This window comes from Lepidothrix coronata, unplaced genomic scaffold (genome assembly GCF_001604755.1).
Source record: "Lepidothrix coronata isolate B3197 unplaced genomic scaffold, Lepidothrix_coronata-1.0 Scaffold14, whole genome shotgun sequence".
NCBI classification, from domain to species: Eukaryota; Metazoa; Chordata; class Aves; order Passeriformes; family Pipridae; genus Lepidothrix; species Lepidothrix coronata.
In genome coordinates this window covers 996,196-1,014,343 of record NW_016690194.1, presented here as the reverse complement: position 1 = coordinate 1,014,343, position 18,148 = coordinate 996,196, and the positions used below count along the sequence as shown (strand labels likewise).

Sequence of the window (18,148 nt, the reverse complement as noted above, 5' to 3'; positions counted from 1 at the left end):
TAATAACATAAACTATTGACCCTCACTGACCTTGCTCAAGCACCACTCTACTGAAAATGAATACAATTTCTTCTGCAGAAGGTTAAGAACCCAGATGGAGTAGTGAGCTACACTCCTTACTACACTCTGTAATGACTTAATAGCACTAATGAGAGCTCATTTAAGCTGGCTTCAGGAAAAGGTTCAGTACATGCGGTACCTGTTTTTTCTGCATGTGCAAAACTGAAAAATACTTTTTTCTCCCCCCCTTTTTTTTCCAGAAGAAAATTCCAGAAACATTACAGCGTGATACAGTCTGACTCAAAGAGGGGAGAAACAGCTCCTTTCTAAACCCCAAGCAGTTAAATCACCATCCACAAGTCATTGCTCTCGAAGTTTAGAAAAGTGATGCCAACATCAACTTCTCAATTCTATCTGCAGCAAGCCACAATATCGAGGCTCCAAGTCTGCAGTATTTTAGAGAGGGTAAGATTTACATGACTAGTTCAAAACAAACTCTTTCCAACTGCAATCTTAAGAGATTAAAAACATACCCACCCGCATATATACACACAGATACAATATTAGCTACAGGCAGTACATATTTGCAGGAAACAAAGAGCATTTACCAGGATAAGGGAGGCTAGAAGCAGCGTGCCAGCGGTTGTCCAGCGGCAGCACTCCATTGTCGGATCCGCGCCGGACTTGGGTCGGACACGCGCAAACTGCAGAGCGCTCGGCTGTCTGCTGTCACACCCAGAGCTGGTGCAAACCTTCAGCCCTCCTTCTCCGCCTCCATCAGCCCCGCTCGCATTTCCTGACCCAGGCGTCGGTGTGTGACTTGGGGTAAGCTGCGGGGAAGCGCTTTCTGAGCCGGCGATCAGCCAATCGCCCTCCTGCTATTCAGACATGCAGCACAACAAAGCCAAAGGCTCTGGGCAACGCGTAACAGCTGAAGACAGAGGAGAAGGAAAAAGAGAGGAGGAGGAGGAGAAGGAGGAGGAGGAGGAGGAAAAGGAAAAGGAGGAGGAGGAGGAGGAGGAGAAGGAGAGAGGTAGCATGGCACAGCTGAACGGAGTGCTCTCCTTTCAGCTCCTGGAGTTCCGCTTTACCTCTTGCCGTGAGCTGTTCACGCTTATTGCTAGGTCAGTAGCTCTCCTCCTGAGCATGCATTGTTGCAGACAGAAGGAAAACATAATCTGTGTCGATACATAATGTATGCCTTAAAAGGCAACAATCGGAAAATGCTGAAATCTTTCAGGGAGAATGCACATTTTACTAAACCCTTGTATTTACAGAAAAGTGCTCTCTTTTACAACATAATACACGAACAATAAAGAGGTCTGACTGCCCTAAAACTGTAAAGCAGGAATGTTTTTAATAGGACTGAGTGACAGTCTTTATGTCACTACCTTCTTGGGGAAAACTTAAAACCTAACCTATTCTGCATTAGAAGGAAAGTGAGCTTATTGGAGGAAGAACTTTGCACAGAAAGGCAAAGATTCACACACCTCATAAAAGATGGGAACTCTGCTTTTTAAATATTAAGATAGAAGTTGCAAGTAACCCTAACCCTGTTCAAAATTAATTTAGTTTGCAGGCAATGCCCCTGTCCCACTGTCTTTCCCCCCCCCCCTTGTCTGTTTCTTTTATTTTCTGAAGCACTGGATCCAAGAACTTTCTAAATGCAGTAGGCATTCTCACACACGAGGCTGAGCTGGATGCTGAGTCTGAAAAGTGACTGAAGTCAGAAGCTAGCAGAGGAAAGATGAACTCTGCCAAAGGCCAGGACTGTGGACAGAAAAGAAGAAGGAGCAAGGGTAGAGCACAGACCATTTAAGAGAACTGCACATAAGCAGAAATTAAAACCAGCCTGGAGGAAAAGCTGGACGAACAGATAGAGAGTGATACAGAGTTTGCGAAAGGGAAGGGGAAAAAATAAAGAGTAACAGATGTTGAGAAGTCAGATAGGAAGACAGAAAAAGTCTGGCCTGGCATAATAGGAACTGGAACATAAATGGTGAAGACACCTGAAGGCCAAAATAGAAAAGAGATAAACTAAATGGAGATCAGCTTTAGGAAATGAGGCTGAAGCAAGGCATTTCAAACAAGAAATGAAAGTAATTAGGAACAGTGGGAGAAACAGATTTCAGCTTGCACTGCCCAATAGTAGTTTGGTTGGGTACCTTTGGACTTGTCAGGCAAGGAAACAGGGCCAGAAAGACTGAAGAGGCTCAGTAAGAAGGGGTTATGATGGAAAACGCACTAGCTGGACTGAACATAGCAGGAATGAGAAAAGGTCTAAGATGGGTTTTAAGAGTCCTTTCCCACCAGGGAGTCTGCTTATATTGCCCTTGAAAACTCAGGAAACTAAACATAAAAATCTGTTGGAAGTCTAGTGTACCTTTTATAAATAATATCATTACTCCACCCTCACCCCCAACACAAAGTTCCCATGTCCTTTGCTTCACCAGCAGTGTCAGCACACAACTGAGAATTGCACAAAAGGATTTTTTCCATACATTTCCTCACCACTCTTATATGTTTTCCACCTTACTCCGTTCCTTTTCTACAAGAAGACTAACATCACTGGAGAAGTATTTACAGGTAGTAACTGGAATTCCTGTACATGAAATTCTCAAGGCACACTTTCTAAGGTAAACAGCAAGGCTTGTAATATTAAATACATGAATCATGGCTGCCTTTTTAATAAGAATCAAATTGCTGCAATTATGATTACATGACTTACAATGGATGGAACAACTGAGAAAGACACTTTCATAACCATGTGCTTGGGTTTTTTTGTTGTGGTTTGTGGGTTTTTTTTTCTCTTAGTCCAACTTTAAACTGGAGATGTTGCACTAACACTACATATGCCCATTTCTGAATGCCTCATTTTGGGCACTTCTTGTTCGACTTTGGAAAATACAGATTTTTTTAAACGGAAGTTTTGGATATTCTTGTTATCAGTACAGAAGCCTCAATAGACAACTATATCATCAAAGCTGGATTAAGTGATTTATATTTGGATTCCATGTATTCTGCCACTGTTCTCATCATGGACCTCCACTGCAGCTGATGGGAATTTTGCATGGAAAATGATGGCAAGAGAAGAAAGTTTATCATTGAACAGAATCATAGAATTATTTAGACTGGATGACACCTTTAAGATCACGAAGTCCAACCATTACTTTAACACTGCCAAGTCTACCACTAAAACAAGTTTTCTAAGTGCCCCATTGTGAGAGACCGGTTTGTACCTCACTGGGTTATTTATTAATTGGGTTGAATGAACCAACTTCTGTGTGTCGGGGGAGGGGGCCAGGCCTCCAGAGTCAGAAGGCACGTGTTGTGCAGCCAGCAGGGCAGCTGGGAAGGCCCATAGCACAAGGCTGTGTGCCCGCCAATCCCAAAGGCCTGCCTGGCAGCCCACCCACACCATACCCCCTGGAGCCTCTAACAGGCCAACTAACCCCTCACTCTGGCCAGAAGAGCACTGAGTGGTCGATGAACTGGTTGCCCTGCCTGGGAGGGGCAGCCACAGTGTCCTGGGCACATAAAGAGAGGCACACGGGGCCTCCATCTTTGCTTGCCTTCTCTCCTGGGACCTGACATTGTGTGACCTCTCAGTGGTACCTATACAAGTCTCTTTTTCTAACCTCTTTCTTTACTCTTTCTTTCTTTTCTTAATCTCTTTCCTTTCTTTACTCTTTCTTTAATCTCCTGTGGGTAACTTAAAACCAATGGCTTTTATTTCACTAAGTTGTGGGTTGGTGTTTGCTGGGTGCTTTGTGCAAACTTTTCTTTGGTTGTACGTTACTCCTGTGAACCTTTTGCCAAAACACTTATTTTGTCACTAAATTTAAAGAAGTTTTTTGGGAAACACATGTAGCATTTTCTCTTTAAGTGAATTTAAAGTATTAAAGAACCAAAGGCTGTGCAAGAATTTTGAGTGGAAACTCTTGGGAGTCTTAAATATAAGTGAACTGCCTAGGCAACGTGTGGCTTGACCTGGGGCTTTACACTCATCTACAAATCTTTTAAGTACATCCATGGATGGTGACTCAACCACTTCACTGGACAACTTGTTCCAATGCCTGACAGCCATCTCAGTGAAGAGATTTTTCCTAATATCCATTCTAAACATCCCCTGGTTCAACTTGAGGTTGTTTCTTGTTCTTCTGCCCCTTGTTACTTGGGAGCAGGGACCAACCACCCATTCACAGTTGTAGATAGTGATAAGTCTCCCTTCAGTCTCCCCTCAGCCTCCTATCCATCAGGCTAAACAATCCCAGCTCCCACTGCTGCTCCTCACAAGACTTGTTCTCCAGACACTTCACCAGCTTCATTGCTCTTTTTTGGATGCACTCAAGAATGTCAATTTCTTTCTTGCAGTGAATTGAGTATCTTGTTGTAATGTTATGAAATAATGTGGCCTGCAATGTTCAGACATGCTGAAAAGGTGACTTAGTTCTAAAGAGCTTTGTTTATTCAAGATATGTGTTTAATCAGTAGCAGAGTAGCATGCTATTCATAATAGCATTGTAGAATGTATGAAATTCACCAGGACTGCTATTTTGCTCCACATTTAAAATTCAGACCAGATTCTAAAATGCAGCTGCAATTTTGTTTTCACAGCAAACTCATGCAAACCCTGTAATTTTTTCATGAAACCACATAAATACCATTCTTCTAACATTTTGGCTTTCAGTTTTCTGCATGTAGTTAGACGTAGAAATCAAAGTGAAATTCAGGGAATAGAAACTCCTATGAATCAAGTCCAAGGGAAAGGTCTTGCATACAGCTTTAATTGAGGAGTCATGCCCAATATCTGCCAATTTCTACAAAGCAATGTTGCACCTACCTAAAGGCTCATTTGAATTATTCCTCACTGGAAAAACAAACAAATGAACACCAAAAAGAAACCCAAAATCCAACCAAAAAACCCTTTGAAATAGAAGTGTAGATTTACTGAAAAATTACTTGAAGTGCCTGGAAGTTTTCTGGAGCTGACCATCTCCATATACTGTTGTTCAGGTCCAACGTTTTGTTATACTGCATATATGCCTTTCACATGGAGTTTATTTACTTGTCTTGCTGAAAGTTCAGTCTATATATGGAACGGTAGTTAGGAGGCATGGGATGTGGTATTTCTTCTTTGGATGCATATATACTGAAAAATAAAGCCTGTAGTCAAAAGAAAATATGCCCTGAACAAGGTAACATTGCCTGAATGGTGCAAAACCTTAGGCCCTGTATATGTCCACATTTTCTCTGTCATGCAGCCCAAGTGAATATAAGAATTCAGAGCAATAAAAGACTTCTACCTGAAGCAGAAGTTAAAGATGAAACTTCAAGGGATGTGTTAGCCAGTGTTGGATGGTGCCCAGCACTTTGTTTCACCAGTGACAGAGGTTGTTTTCAGCAAAATCTTAATGCTACAGATAAAGTCCTGAAACATTTAAAATCATTTGCAAAAACTGGTACTGGACATTGGTGAGTCCAGGATTGCATTCAGCATCACTTTCTGAGTATAAATATGCAAATATGTCACCTGCAAACCCCGATGTTATGAATATAAGCCTTTCACCATCTCAGAGGAGAGCACACAAATACATGCTACTCCAAGTCCTGAAAATTACCTTTCCACTTTTTGAACTGGTTATTTGTTCCAGTTCTCCTTCACTTCTGACAGGTGTTCAATTAAGTCAGTTTACATCTGTTTGAGAGAAGCATAGCTGGTTATCAGCACTGTACTGCACCTATGGCAGATATATGAAATGGAAGTAGAAGCAAAGGAGGATGTCTGAAGCAGTATTTTAAGCTTTACAGATTTAGCAATACTTAATTTGAAAAACACACATGCACGCAGAAGAAAACTGTTAACATCAATATGCTTTATAACAGGAAAGGGTGAACTCCCTTTGGAACTGATCTCCCTGGGGAGAATATGTTACCATTTTCACTCAGAAGCCACCTGTTTCTTCCTGGCAGTTCAACCTCTTTTTTGCCATCAGGTCTGTAGCAACCAGAATTTTTTATCTCTTTCTACTTTTTTTAGTTAGTAGTTATTCTTAGATTTTTTTTTTTCTTTTATAAGCCTGGATTGGTTTCTGGGAATCTGGAAGTTTGTGCAAGTATGGAAAGTGAGAAGTATGAGGGAGCCAGTGCTTTACAAGGAGCTTTAAACAGGATTTGCATTTACATGTGTATGTGTGTGTGTGCCTTCAGACGATGTGAAAGAAACTAGAATGAAAGTGATAAGGACTGTAATATTCTGGACTGTCTAGGTAAAGCTCACTCAGACGTACATGATGAGTGATTATTAAAGTACATTCCTCAAAGGTTAAGGTGCTGATGTATACAAAACCTTTACCTAGACCTCCAACTTGAGATAAAATTCAAATGCACAATAGCAGGAACAGGACAGTTCTGAGGAGTAAGAACATCCTCATTCACACCTAGCAGGGCAATAGATACATAGTCGAGCTTTCAGACTCATCAGGTCTTCACCCTTTTTGAGAGGTTGGTTGCCATGAGCAGTGGAGTGCAATGATGTCACTTTGGAACAGGTGTGCTGTGATCTCTCTGTGTTCAGCACCTGCATCAATCTCTACATCTAACACAAGGTAAAGTCCCAAGAAAGGGATGACACTGCTCAATCCATATTGTTTGACTGGAGAGAAATCAGGCTGATGAGACACTTTCACATGAAACATTTTGAGCTGAACAGTTGCTTCCTCCATTCAAACTGTGGAAAGAGTTGGAGTGAATTCCTATGAGGACTGCTTCTTTCTTGAAATTTAACTGCACTGTTGAAATGCTGAGCTACAAAGAACTCCCCCCTTCCCATGTTAGATTGTCACCATTTACCTGATGAATTATGATACCTCTTGTGTTTCAATAATAGACCTTGACCTTTGGCAGCAGAAAAACATAAACCAAAATCTCACCAAAATACCTAAAAGTTTATAGACTCTTGCTGTTTTTTACGACAGTTTAACACACCTTTTTTCATTGGAAGGTTGTGGCAATTTTGTGGGTGAGCCAAACATCTTGAACTGACATGCTTGAGAGCCTAAATTACAACAGCAAAATAGGGAAATTCTGCAACAGGAGATGCAAAATTGCTTCCTCCTGTTTTGACAGAGAATTTCAAGTAAGACAAACAAGCACTTATCTATCATTTTTCTAACATCCTTTCTCTCTCAAGCTTATTCCTTTCCCAGGGTACCACTTCCATACTCTTAATACACCTCCTCAACTTTTGGACATGCTCCTTATGGGCAGACTAAAGTGGATTCCAGTTTTTAGAATCATCCTAGTGCCTGTCTTTGAGTGGATTATCGCATGACTCTGGGCCACTCATACTCTTTTTCTGGAAAGTGAGCCTATACCTTCCAAATTTTTTTCTTCATGCAAGACAGTTTCCCCTGTTGTGCTACTTTTGAAGTCTACTTACAGAAGCTTGTACAAGAAGTCTTATTTACCTCCAGTCCTTGAACTTCAGAAATTTTCCACTACCTTACAGAATGTCCAGATTTGCAGTGAACTTCAATCAAGTAGGAGACCTGTTGTGTGCTCGCAGGTCTTGCAAATCCATGAACAGTTTTATATTCGGTGGTGGGTTTAAATCACAGGCCCAGCTTCAGATGTTAAGTCAACATGTTTCTTTTCAATAAAAGTTTCTAGGATCACTGTTTGCAAAAAATAACCAGAAAACATGATCTTTAAGGGTCACATACTGACAGCAGACGCAAACAGGTTGTATATAATTATTGGAAGTCTCATCAAGCTATCAAGCCTATGATTTTAAAAATATTACGCAGCAACACTTGGGGCTGATGATAACGTGTTTGAATACTGCAGGAACAGAGTGTATATTTTTGTAAACCACTCAATCTGGAAGTTTGCATGACTTATAAATTACTTTACTGATGAAAACAAACCCAAATCAAACAAAAAAACCCTAATAGGCTTTTTAGCCTCTCCAAAGAGGCTAATGCAATATGCATTAGTTTTTGTCTTGTCTAATTTTTCCTTGTATGGCAGTAGAGCGTAGGTAATTCTTTATATCACTTTTAGCTTTTGTAAAGCAAATGGGATTAAATTACACTTCCACTTTCCTCTATTCAAAACTCATATTCTACAGTCAGGCGTAGACCATCATGAGCAAACCTAAAATAAATCATGTTAAACTGCCAAAGTATCACGAAGGAAAGGATATGCAAGTTTTAAGAATCTTACAAAGAAACGAGCTAAAAAAATAAGACTAGGAAATACATTTTGGATCAGGATTTGGAAAACCCCTAGGGTGGTGGAGGTAGGATTTGGGTTTGTCCAATTTGCAGCACTCAGCTCTGTGTCTGGATTCAGCTTTCAAAAGTTTCCACAAGATGAGGCACGGAGGAAGGAGAGGAGTTGGATTCAAAGTTTTTGGGTTTTAGCCCATCTCTTGTGCTAGCTGTTAATGAAAATGCATGGACAGCACAAAGCATACTTTGAAATGTTGAGCCAGCAAGATATTTAAGCATTGGAGTAATCCTTCTTTCTTTTGAAAGAGTTTTGAATATCAAAACAATAGTGAAGATGCCATGTGGATGGAACACCCACTCAGCCACAAAGTGTTTCTGTATGCAAGGGACACAGAGTACCTGCCCCCGAGGTGGCCAAGTTAATAAAGATTAGCAATGCAGACAAACAGCAAGGATTACAGCACATTTAATGATACATTTAAAAGCTGGAATTGTTCTTGTGACAATCAGAGAGATGGAGAAGATATGAGGGTCAGTGTTGAGGAAAAAAAATCTTCAGTTTAGGGCACAAAGCACACTTAAAAAACACAGAGATAAAGAATATGTCATAAATCATGAGAGTAAATGGTAGGATTTTGAAAAAGCACAGGGCTCAAATAGCTGCAACATATGCACAGAAGTGGAAAAAGGTGAAATATTTGAAACATATGTTTTTTGTTTATGTTTCTTGCAAATATTTGAGAAAAGCGAACAACTTCTACCTGTATACAATTGTGACCATGAATGCACTATTATGTTGTAACAAAAACGTATTTATAAGCAACCAGTAAAATACTAGAAGAAATTATAATGTTAATAACTAGGAGGCTATTGTGTTCCATATTAAATTTCTGAGCACTGCAGCTCACTATGCAAAGAGTAGCAGTTTCTACTTGATGGATTAAACAGTTGCAAAATGGCAGAAATACAGGAAGCAGTGAAACAAGACAGTATTCTCCTTTCAAGCTAGGCAGAAAATGTTCTCACTGTCAGAGAAGCAGGTGAAAAAATGAACTAATTTTTATTTCCTGTGTTTACAACTGGTGGGATTTAGTGACCTTCTAGTATGAATTCCTGACAGTTGGCCACTCAAAATTCAAATCCATATATGGACTGAATCTTCACAGAAAAAGCTTTTTTTCAAAACATTGAAAGAATGATTGTGTATGGTAAATTTATCTGAGTAGCTTGCACTGAGCCAGGCATGTGATTATATGATATAATCTTAAGGAGCCTAATACTTCTCTCATTCATGAAAGAAATCGGGAATAATGGAAATGAACTCAGCAGGGTCTTTTACAAACTAAAACAGGTGAATATTGAAGCAAAATCCTTTTTTTAATTATATTTAATCTGCATAATAATTTCTTTTATCATGTAATGTGTGCTCATATAATCTGAATTTCAAAAATAAAAGCCTTTCATGCGGTAATCAAAGATAAAGACGATCATGGCACTAAGTATGACATTCCCTCCAAGAAAGATGTGATTTTCCAGTCAAATCAATTGCTGCAGTAGACACAAATTCCTGAGCAATGGAAGCAGTATTCACAAATAAATATCACCAGTTTTAATGAGGGAAAACTCATTCATAAAAGAACTCAGTCATACAAGAACTTAGGATCTGCCTCTAAACTCCATGCATGGTCTGTTTTGATCAAACTAGTCAATATATACTATCAAAATGTATTAAAGGACATATTGAGACAAGAGCAAATAATGCTGCATGGGTGAGTAAACAGGATGTGTGGCTGGAGTTACTCAAAGTCAGAAGCCAAATGATCTGATTTTGTAGCACTTCTGATTTACAGTAACTTTGCCAGCAAATAAGGGAACAATTGTTCTTTAACTGAATTTCAGACTAGATTATTTAGAACCAAAATTTATTCACATACTCAATGTTCCAAAGCCTGCTGTGCCAACATTTTTTAATAGAAAAAGCACATAAGACTGAGTCCCGCATCCTACTTTAATTCTGAGCTTTAACCTCAGAGGCAATTTAGCAGATGAATTCTCTGAAAATCTACTCTTTCCAAGTATCTTATTGCATCATGCTCATTTTAATACTGAAGCACAAAATAATTATGAGAAATGTAAGAGAATTAAAGGGCTTCCTTTATCTGTACAAGAGAAGGTCAAAGTCCCATCATCTTTGTTTGTCACAAATTCTCTAAGACTTTTTTACAGTGTTTTTTTAGCTGCTTCACTTGACAGTCTATAACAGACTGGCCTTTATTTTTGCAACATCCATTATGTTGCCTAAAGTCATAACCATAACAAAAATATCTTCATATATTTTTTAAAAACCACTCCTGGAGCCATCATTGCTGTTTGTCTGCAACCGGGTGATGTTTGTTTTATTTAAGCATTTTATCCGCTGTATTGTATTTCATGTATTTCATGCATACTTATTTCCCAAAGCTCCTTCTTCATGATACACCACATAATCCCTTCTACATTTGACTTATAAAGACTTTTATGGAGCTGTCTAAATGTAGTTTGGCTTTATCTTTTATTTGAGTCCTGATTTATAAAATTTACTTTCATATATCTTTGACATTAAAAGTTGTTCTGGCCACTTAGCTTTGTCATTTTATTTGCTTGCACAACAGCATTGGAGTTGATATGAAGTATTTTTGTCCTGGACTATGTCTTTGTTCAGTGCAAAAGTATAAGAGGACTACTGGCTTAAAGTCATTCTGAAAAAAAGCTTTTGATATAATAAGAAAGAACTATATCTAAATCATAGAATCACAGTCATAGAATCAGCCGGGTTGGAAAGGAACTCTGAGATCATGAAGTTCAACCCTAGATGCACTACCGCCGTGGTTACTAGACCATGGCACTAAGTGCCACATCCAGTCGTTTTAAAAGCCTTCAGGGATGGAGAATCCACCACCTCCCTGGGCAGCCCATTCCAATGCCTGATTACTCTCTCTGTAAAGAATTTCTTCCTAATATCCAACCTAAACCTCCCCTGGCAGAGCTTAAGACCATGCCCTCTTATCTTACTGATAGTTGCCTGGGAGAAGTGACCAACCCCCACCTGGCTACAATCTCCTTTCAGGCAGAGAGTGAAAGACTGTGGAGGAGATTACCTAAGCAATCCTAATTGCTTACTGTGGTTTTATATTATTATTATATGTTTTATATTTATTATTATTATTATTATCATTATTATTATTATTATATATTATTATTTATATGTTAAGATCTACACTTCCCTGCTATATGTTACTCCTGCCTTCTCCCTGTCCCTCTCCTGTCTTTGACCACATGTGTATTGTCAACACAAGGGTATCAAGTGTATTGACTTGTTCTGTCAAAGATAAAGCAGAAAAACCATGTTTGTATTGTGGGTCTGCATTGTATCTTCTCTATGAATTGTAATGAGGGTTTGGTCTGTTTTGCTGGTAATAATTTAACATTTATGAACACAGATCTTCACTACACGGAGCAAGAAAATGACATCACTGAATCATAGAATACCGGCAGCTTGTGAGTAACTTCCTGTGATGCCATCAACAGTTGAAAAGCTAAGAAGTTGGTAAAGCTTGAAGAAACTAGAAACGAAATAAAAGCTTTCATACTGACACAGCTACATAGGACTATATGCTTAAAAGTGTATATTGTAATATATATTTCCTTATCTGTATGAAATACATCATAGGCTCAACTTTCTAAAATCTACATGGAGCTGGACATCCAGAAATACATATGCTGTCTAAAAACCTCTATTGGGTGTGCAGAGGAAAACTGCTCAGAAATGCTGTGCAACGACAATCGGTAAGCTTAGAAATTTAGTTTTGTTGTATCACTGAGCAGGAGAGGCTATAACACTGGGAGTTTTACGTGTCTTTAATACATTTCCTCAATGCCATCTATATTAATTGGCTTTACACTGTCCAGTAGAGCTTTGTTTCCATTAATTGACAGGCAGTCTTTTCTTAGAGTCTTTAAAATGCAAGGTGAGAAGCGAGCTGTACACCATTAATCCTGCTGTCCCACTAATATTCATAGTAGGAGCGCCCTTCCAAAGAAACATCCACCTGAAGGACAAAGATGCCTGGTGAATATAATGCACATTTTAGGATCCCTGTGCTGTGTGTCTAACTAACTACAAAATTAGCCAGTTCTTCAGTGTAAGTGACATTAAACAGAGGTTTTGCAATTTATAGGTATGTCTATCTACTAACATAGTTACCACCGTGTGATTTTAATTTCCACATTCAGTTGCGAAAATATGAGATACGGACAAGTGAGATGCATGGTATAGACAATCAGATGAAAATTCTCTACTGTGTTGATATCCTTGTCAATGATGACCAAGCCATTCTGCCTAGCTGGCTCAGTGCTAAATACAGAAATTTCTTTTAAGCAGATGTCATGGGATATGTGTTTGAAGTAATACGTAAGGCTACTTTAATAAAACAGCAACTTTGGTACCCAGGAAAGTAAAATCTACCATTCTTCCCTCTATAGTGATTTGTGTGGGATGAGATAAAATAAAATTAATTAATTTTATGGGTGTGTAACATCCAGATATAATTTTGAGCCTTTTTCTCTCATCCTGTTGAAGAGGCACCCAGAGCTCCCTTAGGAAATATCATCATCATCATCATCATCATCATCATCATCATCATCATCATCATCATCATCATCATCATGGCCAAGCTTCACGAAGGAAGATATGGGAAGGGCTCTACCCACATTTGTTACAAACACGTTGGTGGCTAAAAAGGCCAATGCAAGATAGACAAGTCCGGTTGCAAAAGGCACAGCAGAAAGACTCCTTAGGTGGAATATTCTGCAGGGCATGATTCTTTCTGCATTGTCTTTACTCCTCGAGAGTGATCCTACATGCTTTCTCAAAGCACGTTACAGATGGTGTGTCTCCAGGCCTCCCGATTGGAGGCCAGAGTAGACCAGTTATGTTGATCAGTATGGCCAAGACTGAGATGTTGTTTCAGGGAGTCCTTGTATCTCCTCTTCGGGGCTCCTCTCTTGTGGCAGTCGGTGGCAAGTTTGCCATAAAGCACAATCTTGGGGAGGCGGTGGTCCTTCATCCTTGAGACGTGCCCTGCCCAGAACAGCTGCATTCTCATCAACATGGCTTCAATACTTGTAACTGCTACTTGTTCTAGAACAGACGTGTTAGTCACATAATCTGACCAGTGGATGTTTAGGATTGTGTGGAGACAGAGCTGATGGAGGCATTCTAGGAGTCGCAGGTGGTGGCGGTAGATGACCCACGATTTGGATCCATATAAGAGAGTAGACAGCACTATGGCTCTGTAAACACTGATCTTTGTACTTTTCTTCAAGTGTTTATTTCGCCAAACTCTTTTATGGAGTTTTCCAAAAGCACTATATGCCTTTGCTAACCTGTTGTCTATCTCTCCGTCAATCTTACCATCTGAGATGAGGCTACCTAGGTAATTAAACTGCTGAACTGATTTGAGCTCTGATTGGCCAATGGTGATATGGGGATGATGGAAGACTTCCTGATGTGCAGGCTGATAGAGAACTTCAGTCTTCTTTAAGCTGACTTCCAGCCCAAAAAGCTCAGCAGCATCTGCAAAGCAGGATGTTAAATGCTGCAGAGCTGCTTCTGTGTGGGCAACAAGGGCGGCGTCATCAGCATAGAGCAGCTCCCAGACAAGATGGTTTAAGGTCTTAGTGTGGGCCTTCAGTCGCCTTAGGTTGAAAAGGCTTCCATCAGTATGATATCGAATGTAGATACCGTCCTGATCATCGAGGTCTGCTGTGGCCCTTTGGAGCATCATGCTGAAAAAGACTGTGAATAGGGTTGGTGCAGGAACACAGCTTTGTTTCACACCATTCTTTATTAGAAAGGGCTCAGAAAGTGCATCGCCATATCTGACTTGGCCATGCTGATTCTCATGGAGTGAGATGATCATTTTAAGGAACTTAGGGGGACAACCCAAACATTCCAAAATCTGCCACAGACCTTTTCTGCTCACATTATCAAGAGCCTTGGTGAGATCAACAAAGGTTTCATAGAGGCCTTTGTTCAGTTCCCTGCACTTCTCTTGCAGTTGTCTGAGAACAAATACCATGTCTGTGGTACTCCTGTTGGCTCTGAAACCACACTGACTTTCAGGTAGAATTTCTTCTCCCATAGCAGGTATTAGTCTGTTCAAGAGTATTTTTGCCAGGATTTTGCCAGCAATGGAGAGCAGAGTCAGAGGAAATCTAAGGACCTGATAAAACACTAGTTACATTACTGGTTTGAATTTTGTGAGCTTTGGCTTTATTTCCCTCTTCTGAAATATGAATATAGCAGTAGCTCCACCACTTAAGTTGTGAGAGACAGAGCTAAGTTCAGGCTCCCTATGCATTTTAATGTTTTAAAAAGAGCTAAAAAGGAACTCTTTACTACATAATGAAAAATAGCAACTCACTCTGGCCTGACAGACTAATGATTGCAGTAAGAATGGACTGGGTGTTGTTCAGGGCAGAGTCAAACTCTGCAGCTGCGTTTCAGTACTTGAGGAACAAGACATGATTTTCCAGCTATATTTTTCTTCCGCTCATTGTATGTTTTCTTTTATTCTTCTGGGAAACACTGAGCATGAATGTTTTACTGTGGCATCATCATGTAACATGTGGACTGTACTGCCACTGTTCACAAAACACTGGGGCGGACTCTACAGACACAGAACTTGCCATTTCCCCAGTTTATTTACTCCTGCACTCCACATGAAAAAATCTTACATGTTGTTCAAGGCTATTTGACAGAAGGGGAAGCAGTTTAAGCAAAGATTCATGAGGGAGAAATAATTATGAGTTTAATTAAACAGAATATATTTGGATACCTGGTAATATTATGCACAAAGTTTTAACACTTTTATTTCCCATCTCTTAAAATTTCTTTCTGTTTCTTTTACAATGAGTGTTTTTCAAGCAGTGGTTCTCACTGCATCAGTGGTTCAGGAACATGGACAGTTGATTGCACTTCAGAGGATCATTTTTTGAGCCTTAGTAAGAACAAAACATACGACTAAGTCAAGGATAATCAACTGAAAACAACAGCTCCAGTAATTGTGACTGACCTGTTCTTGATCTCACTGACTTCATGAAGACAACACAGGAGGCAGAGCAGTACAGAGAGGATTCAGTTGCATCTACTTGGCAACCGGAAAAAAATGCACTTGTAATAAATAGCACCAGATTTTCCACCATTAGACACACAGTTACTGACTTCTACATCACAAGATTTTTGAAGTGCCTTGTGTAACTAAAAACTCTTAAAACACATAAATACATGCTCTGTCAATATGTGTGTGTGTGTGTGCGTGTCATCGCTGGCTGTGATTTGTCCTGCTCCTATCATTCCTGTCTATCATGACCGGAGAAACTAATACAGTTTTGGTAACATAATAAGCCATATTTCCAAAAAAGGTCCTAAGCCATATTCCCGCAAAACGTTATAAGCCAAAGATATAAGGCACTTATGTAGTAAATAACACGTGTTTGTGCCTGCCCCAGAGGATTTGCAAAAGTATATTTAAGCTTCAGCAAAAAGTGGATTTCTTAAGAGGTGCCCTGTGTTTGCATAGTTTGTTCTTCACATTGACCTGACCTGTCTGCCTAAAAGCCTGTATAAGAGATACTGAGCTCTTCTAAAAACCCACCGAATAGCATTAGCACTGAACATGACATTACATGCTTTCTATATGACTGCTAAGCATTAGAAAGAATGTCTCATTTTTAAAATACAGCCCCAGAGATTAATGAAAAAGTAGCTCCTTTCATAAACAGGATAACCTAGGCATTTGCATGACAACATATTTACAACCACAACAACTAGTAACCTGCAAACCACATCATCAGTATTTTTAGTGCCATCAGGCCCACACGTTCTGTGGCAGAACAGCTTAAACCCAGCCAGAACATTTAATATTTAATAGTATGGCTGTAAGAAACAACATTTCTCACTGACAGTCAGAGGACTGGAGCATGGGGCAGAGTTGTAGCAAGGAGTCATCATGGTGATTGCTTTCATAATTTTTACAGTAGTTGTTGCACTTCTTAGCTAGAAGTTTACTTTTGAAACCCCGTGTAATGTTATTGCATTTTCTCTCATACGGGCTGCTCACGCTTTTAGACACAATCCTTGGGTTTTAAGAACCAATTTATCTGTGTAAATTTTGAATTATTTTCACTGTGCTTTGTCTTACAACCCCTCATTCCTGAAATGGTCTCAAAAGTGGCAACTAGAAGCCAGTTAGGGATTAATACTGCACCTCCACGTGCAGCTGTATATGTGCTGCATATGAAGTCTGTGCCAGAGGAAAGAGCAAGAGTTTGATGGTGGAGATGGGCTGGCTCAGTACTCAGATCAGCAGTACCTGGATCAGCTGACCGCTGAGAGAGGTCAGCAGTGTGGCAGCCCGCTTTAGGGTATGCTTAAAAGTTCAGACAGGGAATAGCAGCAGTATGGGAAACAACTTGGAGAGGATGTAAGGGAGAAAACTAAAGGACTAGACACAAATGAACCCCCAAAGAGGAGGGGACTCACCCCTTCAAAGAGGAGAAACCCCAGGCATGTTGGCAATCAAGGTCCACCAGCATGCTGAAATGTCCCCTTGGCATCCCATGAAAGGCTAGAGTTGTAACAGAGTGAAAATGAGATCTCCTCCAGATTAGAGAGCAGAGAGACAACAGGCAGTAGAAAAAAGTATTGGCACCATTAAGAATGTGAAAATAGCTGTATTCATTTAATTTTACTCATCTGGGCTAGTCCCAACTGTTTGAAATGAGTAGCAAGCTGCTGTGCTATTCTAGGTGGTTAGGGCACTCCGTAAGGTTAGCACATTTGTTTCCCCAGGTGAAAACAGCAGAAGTCCTTACAACATGGACAGTAAAACTGTTTATAAAGGGTTCCTTAATGAGCTCTCTTCTCCCATCCTTGGCCCTGCTCAAAGAATTCAAGAATCCAGAGGAGGTGGTGAAATACCCTGGAAATGTCACATGGCCCTTTCTCTGAGAGAGTAGCAAAAATAACAGCTGGGAGCATGAAATTTTCAATGGCAATCTTCAGTGCTCAGAGTAGCCTGCTTTTCACATGGCTGTTGCTTTCTAAGCAGCACTGAGCAACAGAAATATCATATGGTCCTCTGGTATTTATTAACATGCGTCTCATGCATGTATAGGAGAGATATTAAAAATCTCATTATTGAGCCAAATAATGCTAATCAATGCTGTAATACGCAGTGGGCCAGATGAACCTAAATGAAGTCAATAGGCATAGGGACCCAACACAGAGATTTTGTCCTAGTCATAGAATGACAGAATGATAGAATCATGGAATGGTTCGGATTGGAAGGGGACCTTAAAGATCATCTAGTTCCTACCCCTATACCATGGGTAGGGACAAGTTCAACTTGACCAGGTTTCTCAAAGCCCCATCCAACCTGGACTTGAGCACTTCCAGGAATGGGGGATCCACAGCTGTTCCCTGGGCAACCTGTTCCAGTGCCCTCACAGTAAAGATTTTTTTCCTAATATCTAATCTAAATCTGAACCCACTCTCCCTTGCCCTGTTACTACATGCTCTTGTAAAAAGTCTTGCTCCATCTTTCTTCTAAGTTCTCTTCAGGTACTGGAAGGCCACAATTAGGTCACACTGAAGCAGACTTTACCCTTTTATGACCATTCAAAAGAAATGTCTAGACAAGACTCTCTGTATTAGTTTTTCCTTCTATATAGTTCCACAGATTTTCTCACTGATCTTCTGGAAAAAAAAAAAAAGAAAAAGTAAAAAATGTATCTATCATTAGATGGCTTTTCTCATGACTACTTTTCTTATGCCTCTTACTGTGTCTCAAGTTATAGAGATTTTGTAATTA

At 39.9% G+C, this 18,148-nt stretch overlaps 1 protein-coding gene across 2 annotated transcripts in view; it reads right to left on the bottom strand.

Moving 5' to 3' along the window:
* Positions 1–18,148, bottom strand: part of ADAMTSL1 (ADAMTS like 1) — a 375,877-nt gene that overhangs the window by 193,207 nt on the left and 164,522 nt on the right. Inside the window, exon 1 of one of the 2 annotated variants that reach the window (XM_017806264.1) lies at positions 609–767. The exons of the other annotated variant lie outside the window; for it this stretch is intronic. Coding sequence (XP_017661753.1) covers positions 609–665 — 57 coding nt within the window. The 5' untranslated portion in view covers positions 666–767. Of the gene's footprint in view, positions 1–608; positions 768–18,148 lie in introns of those variants that run through there. 2 annotated transcript variants of the gene reach the window in all.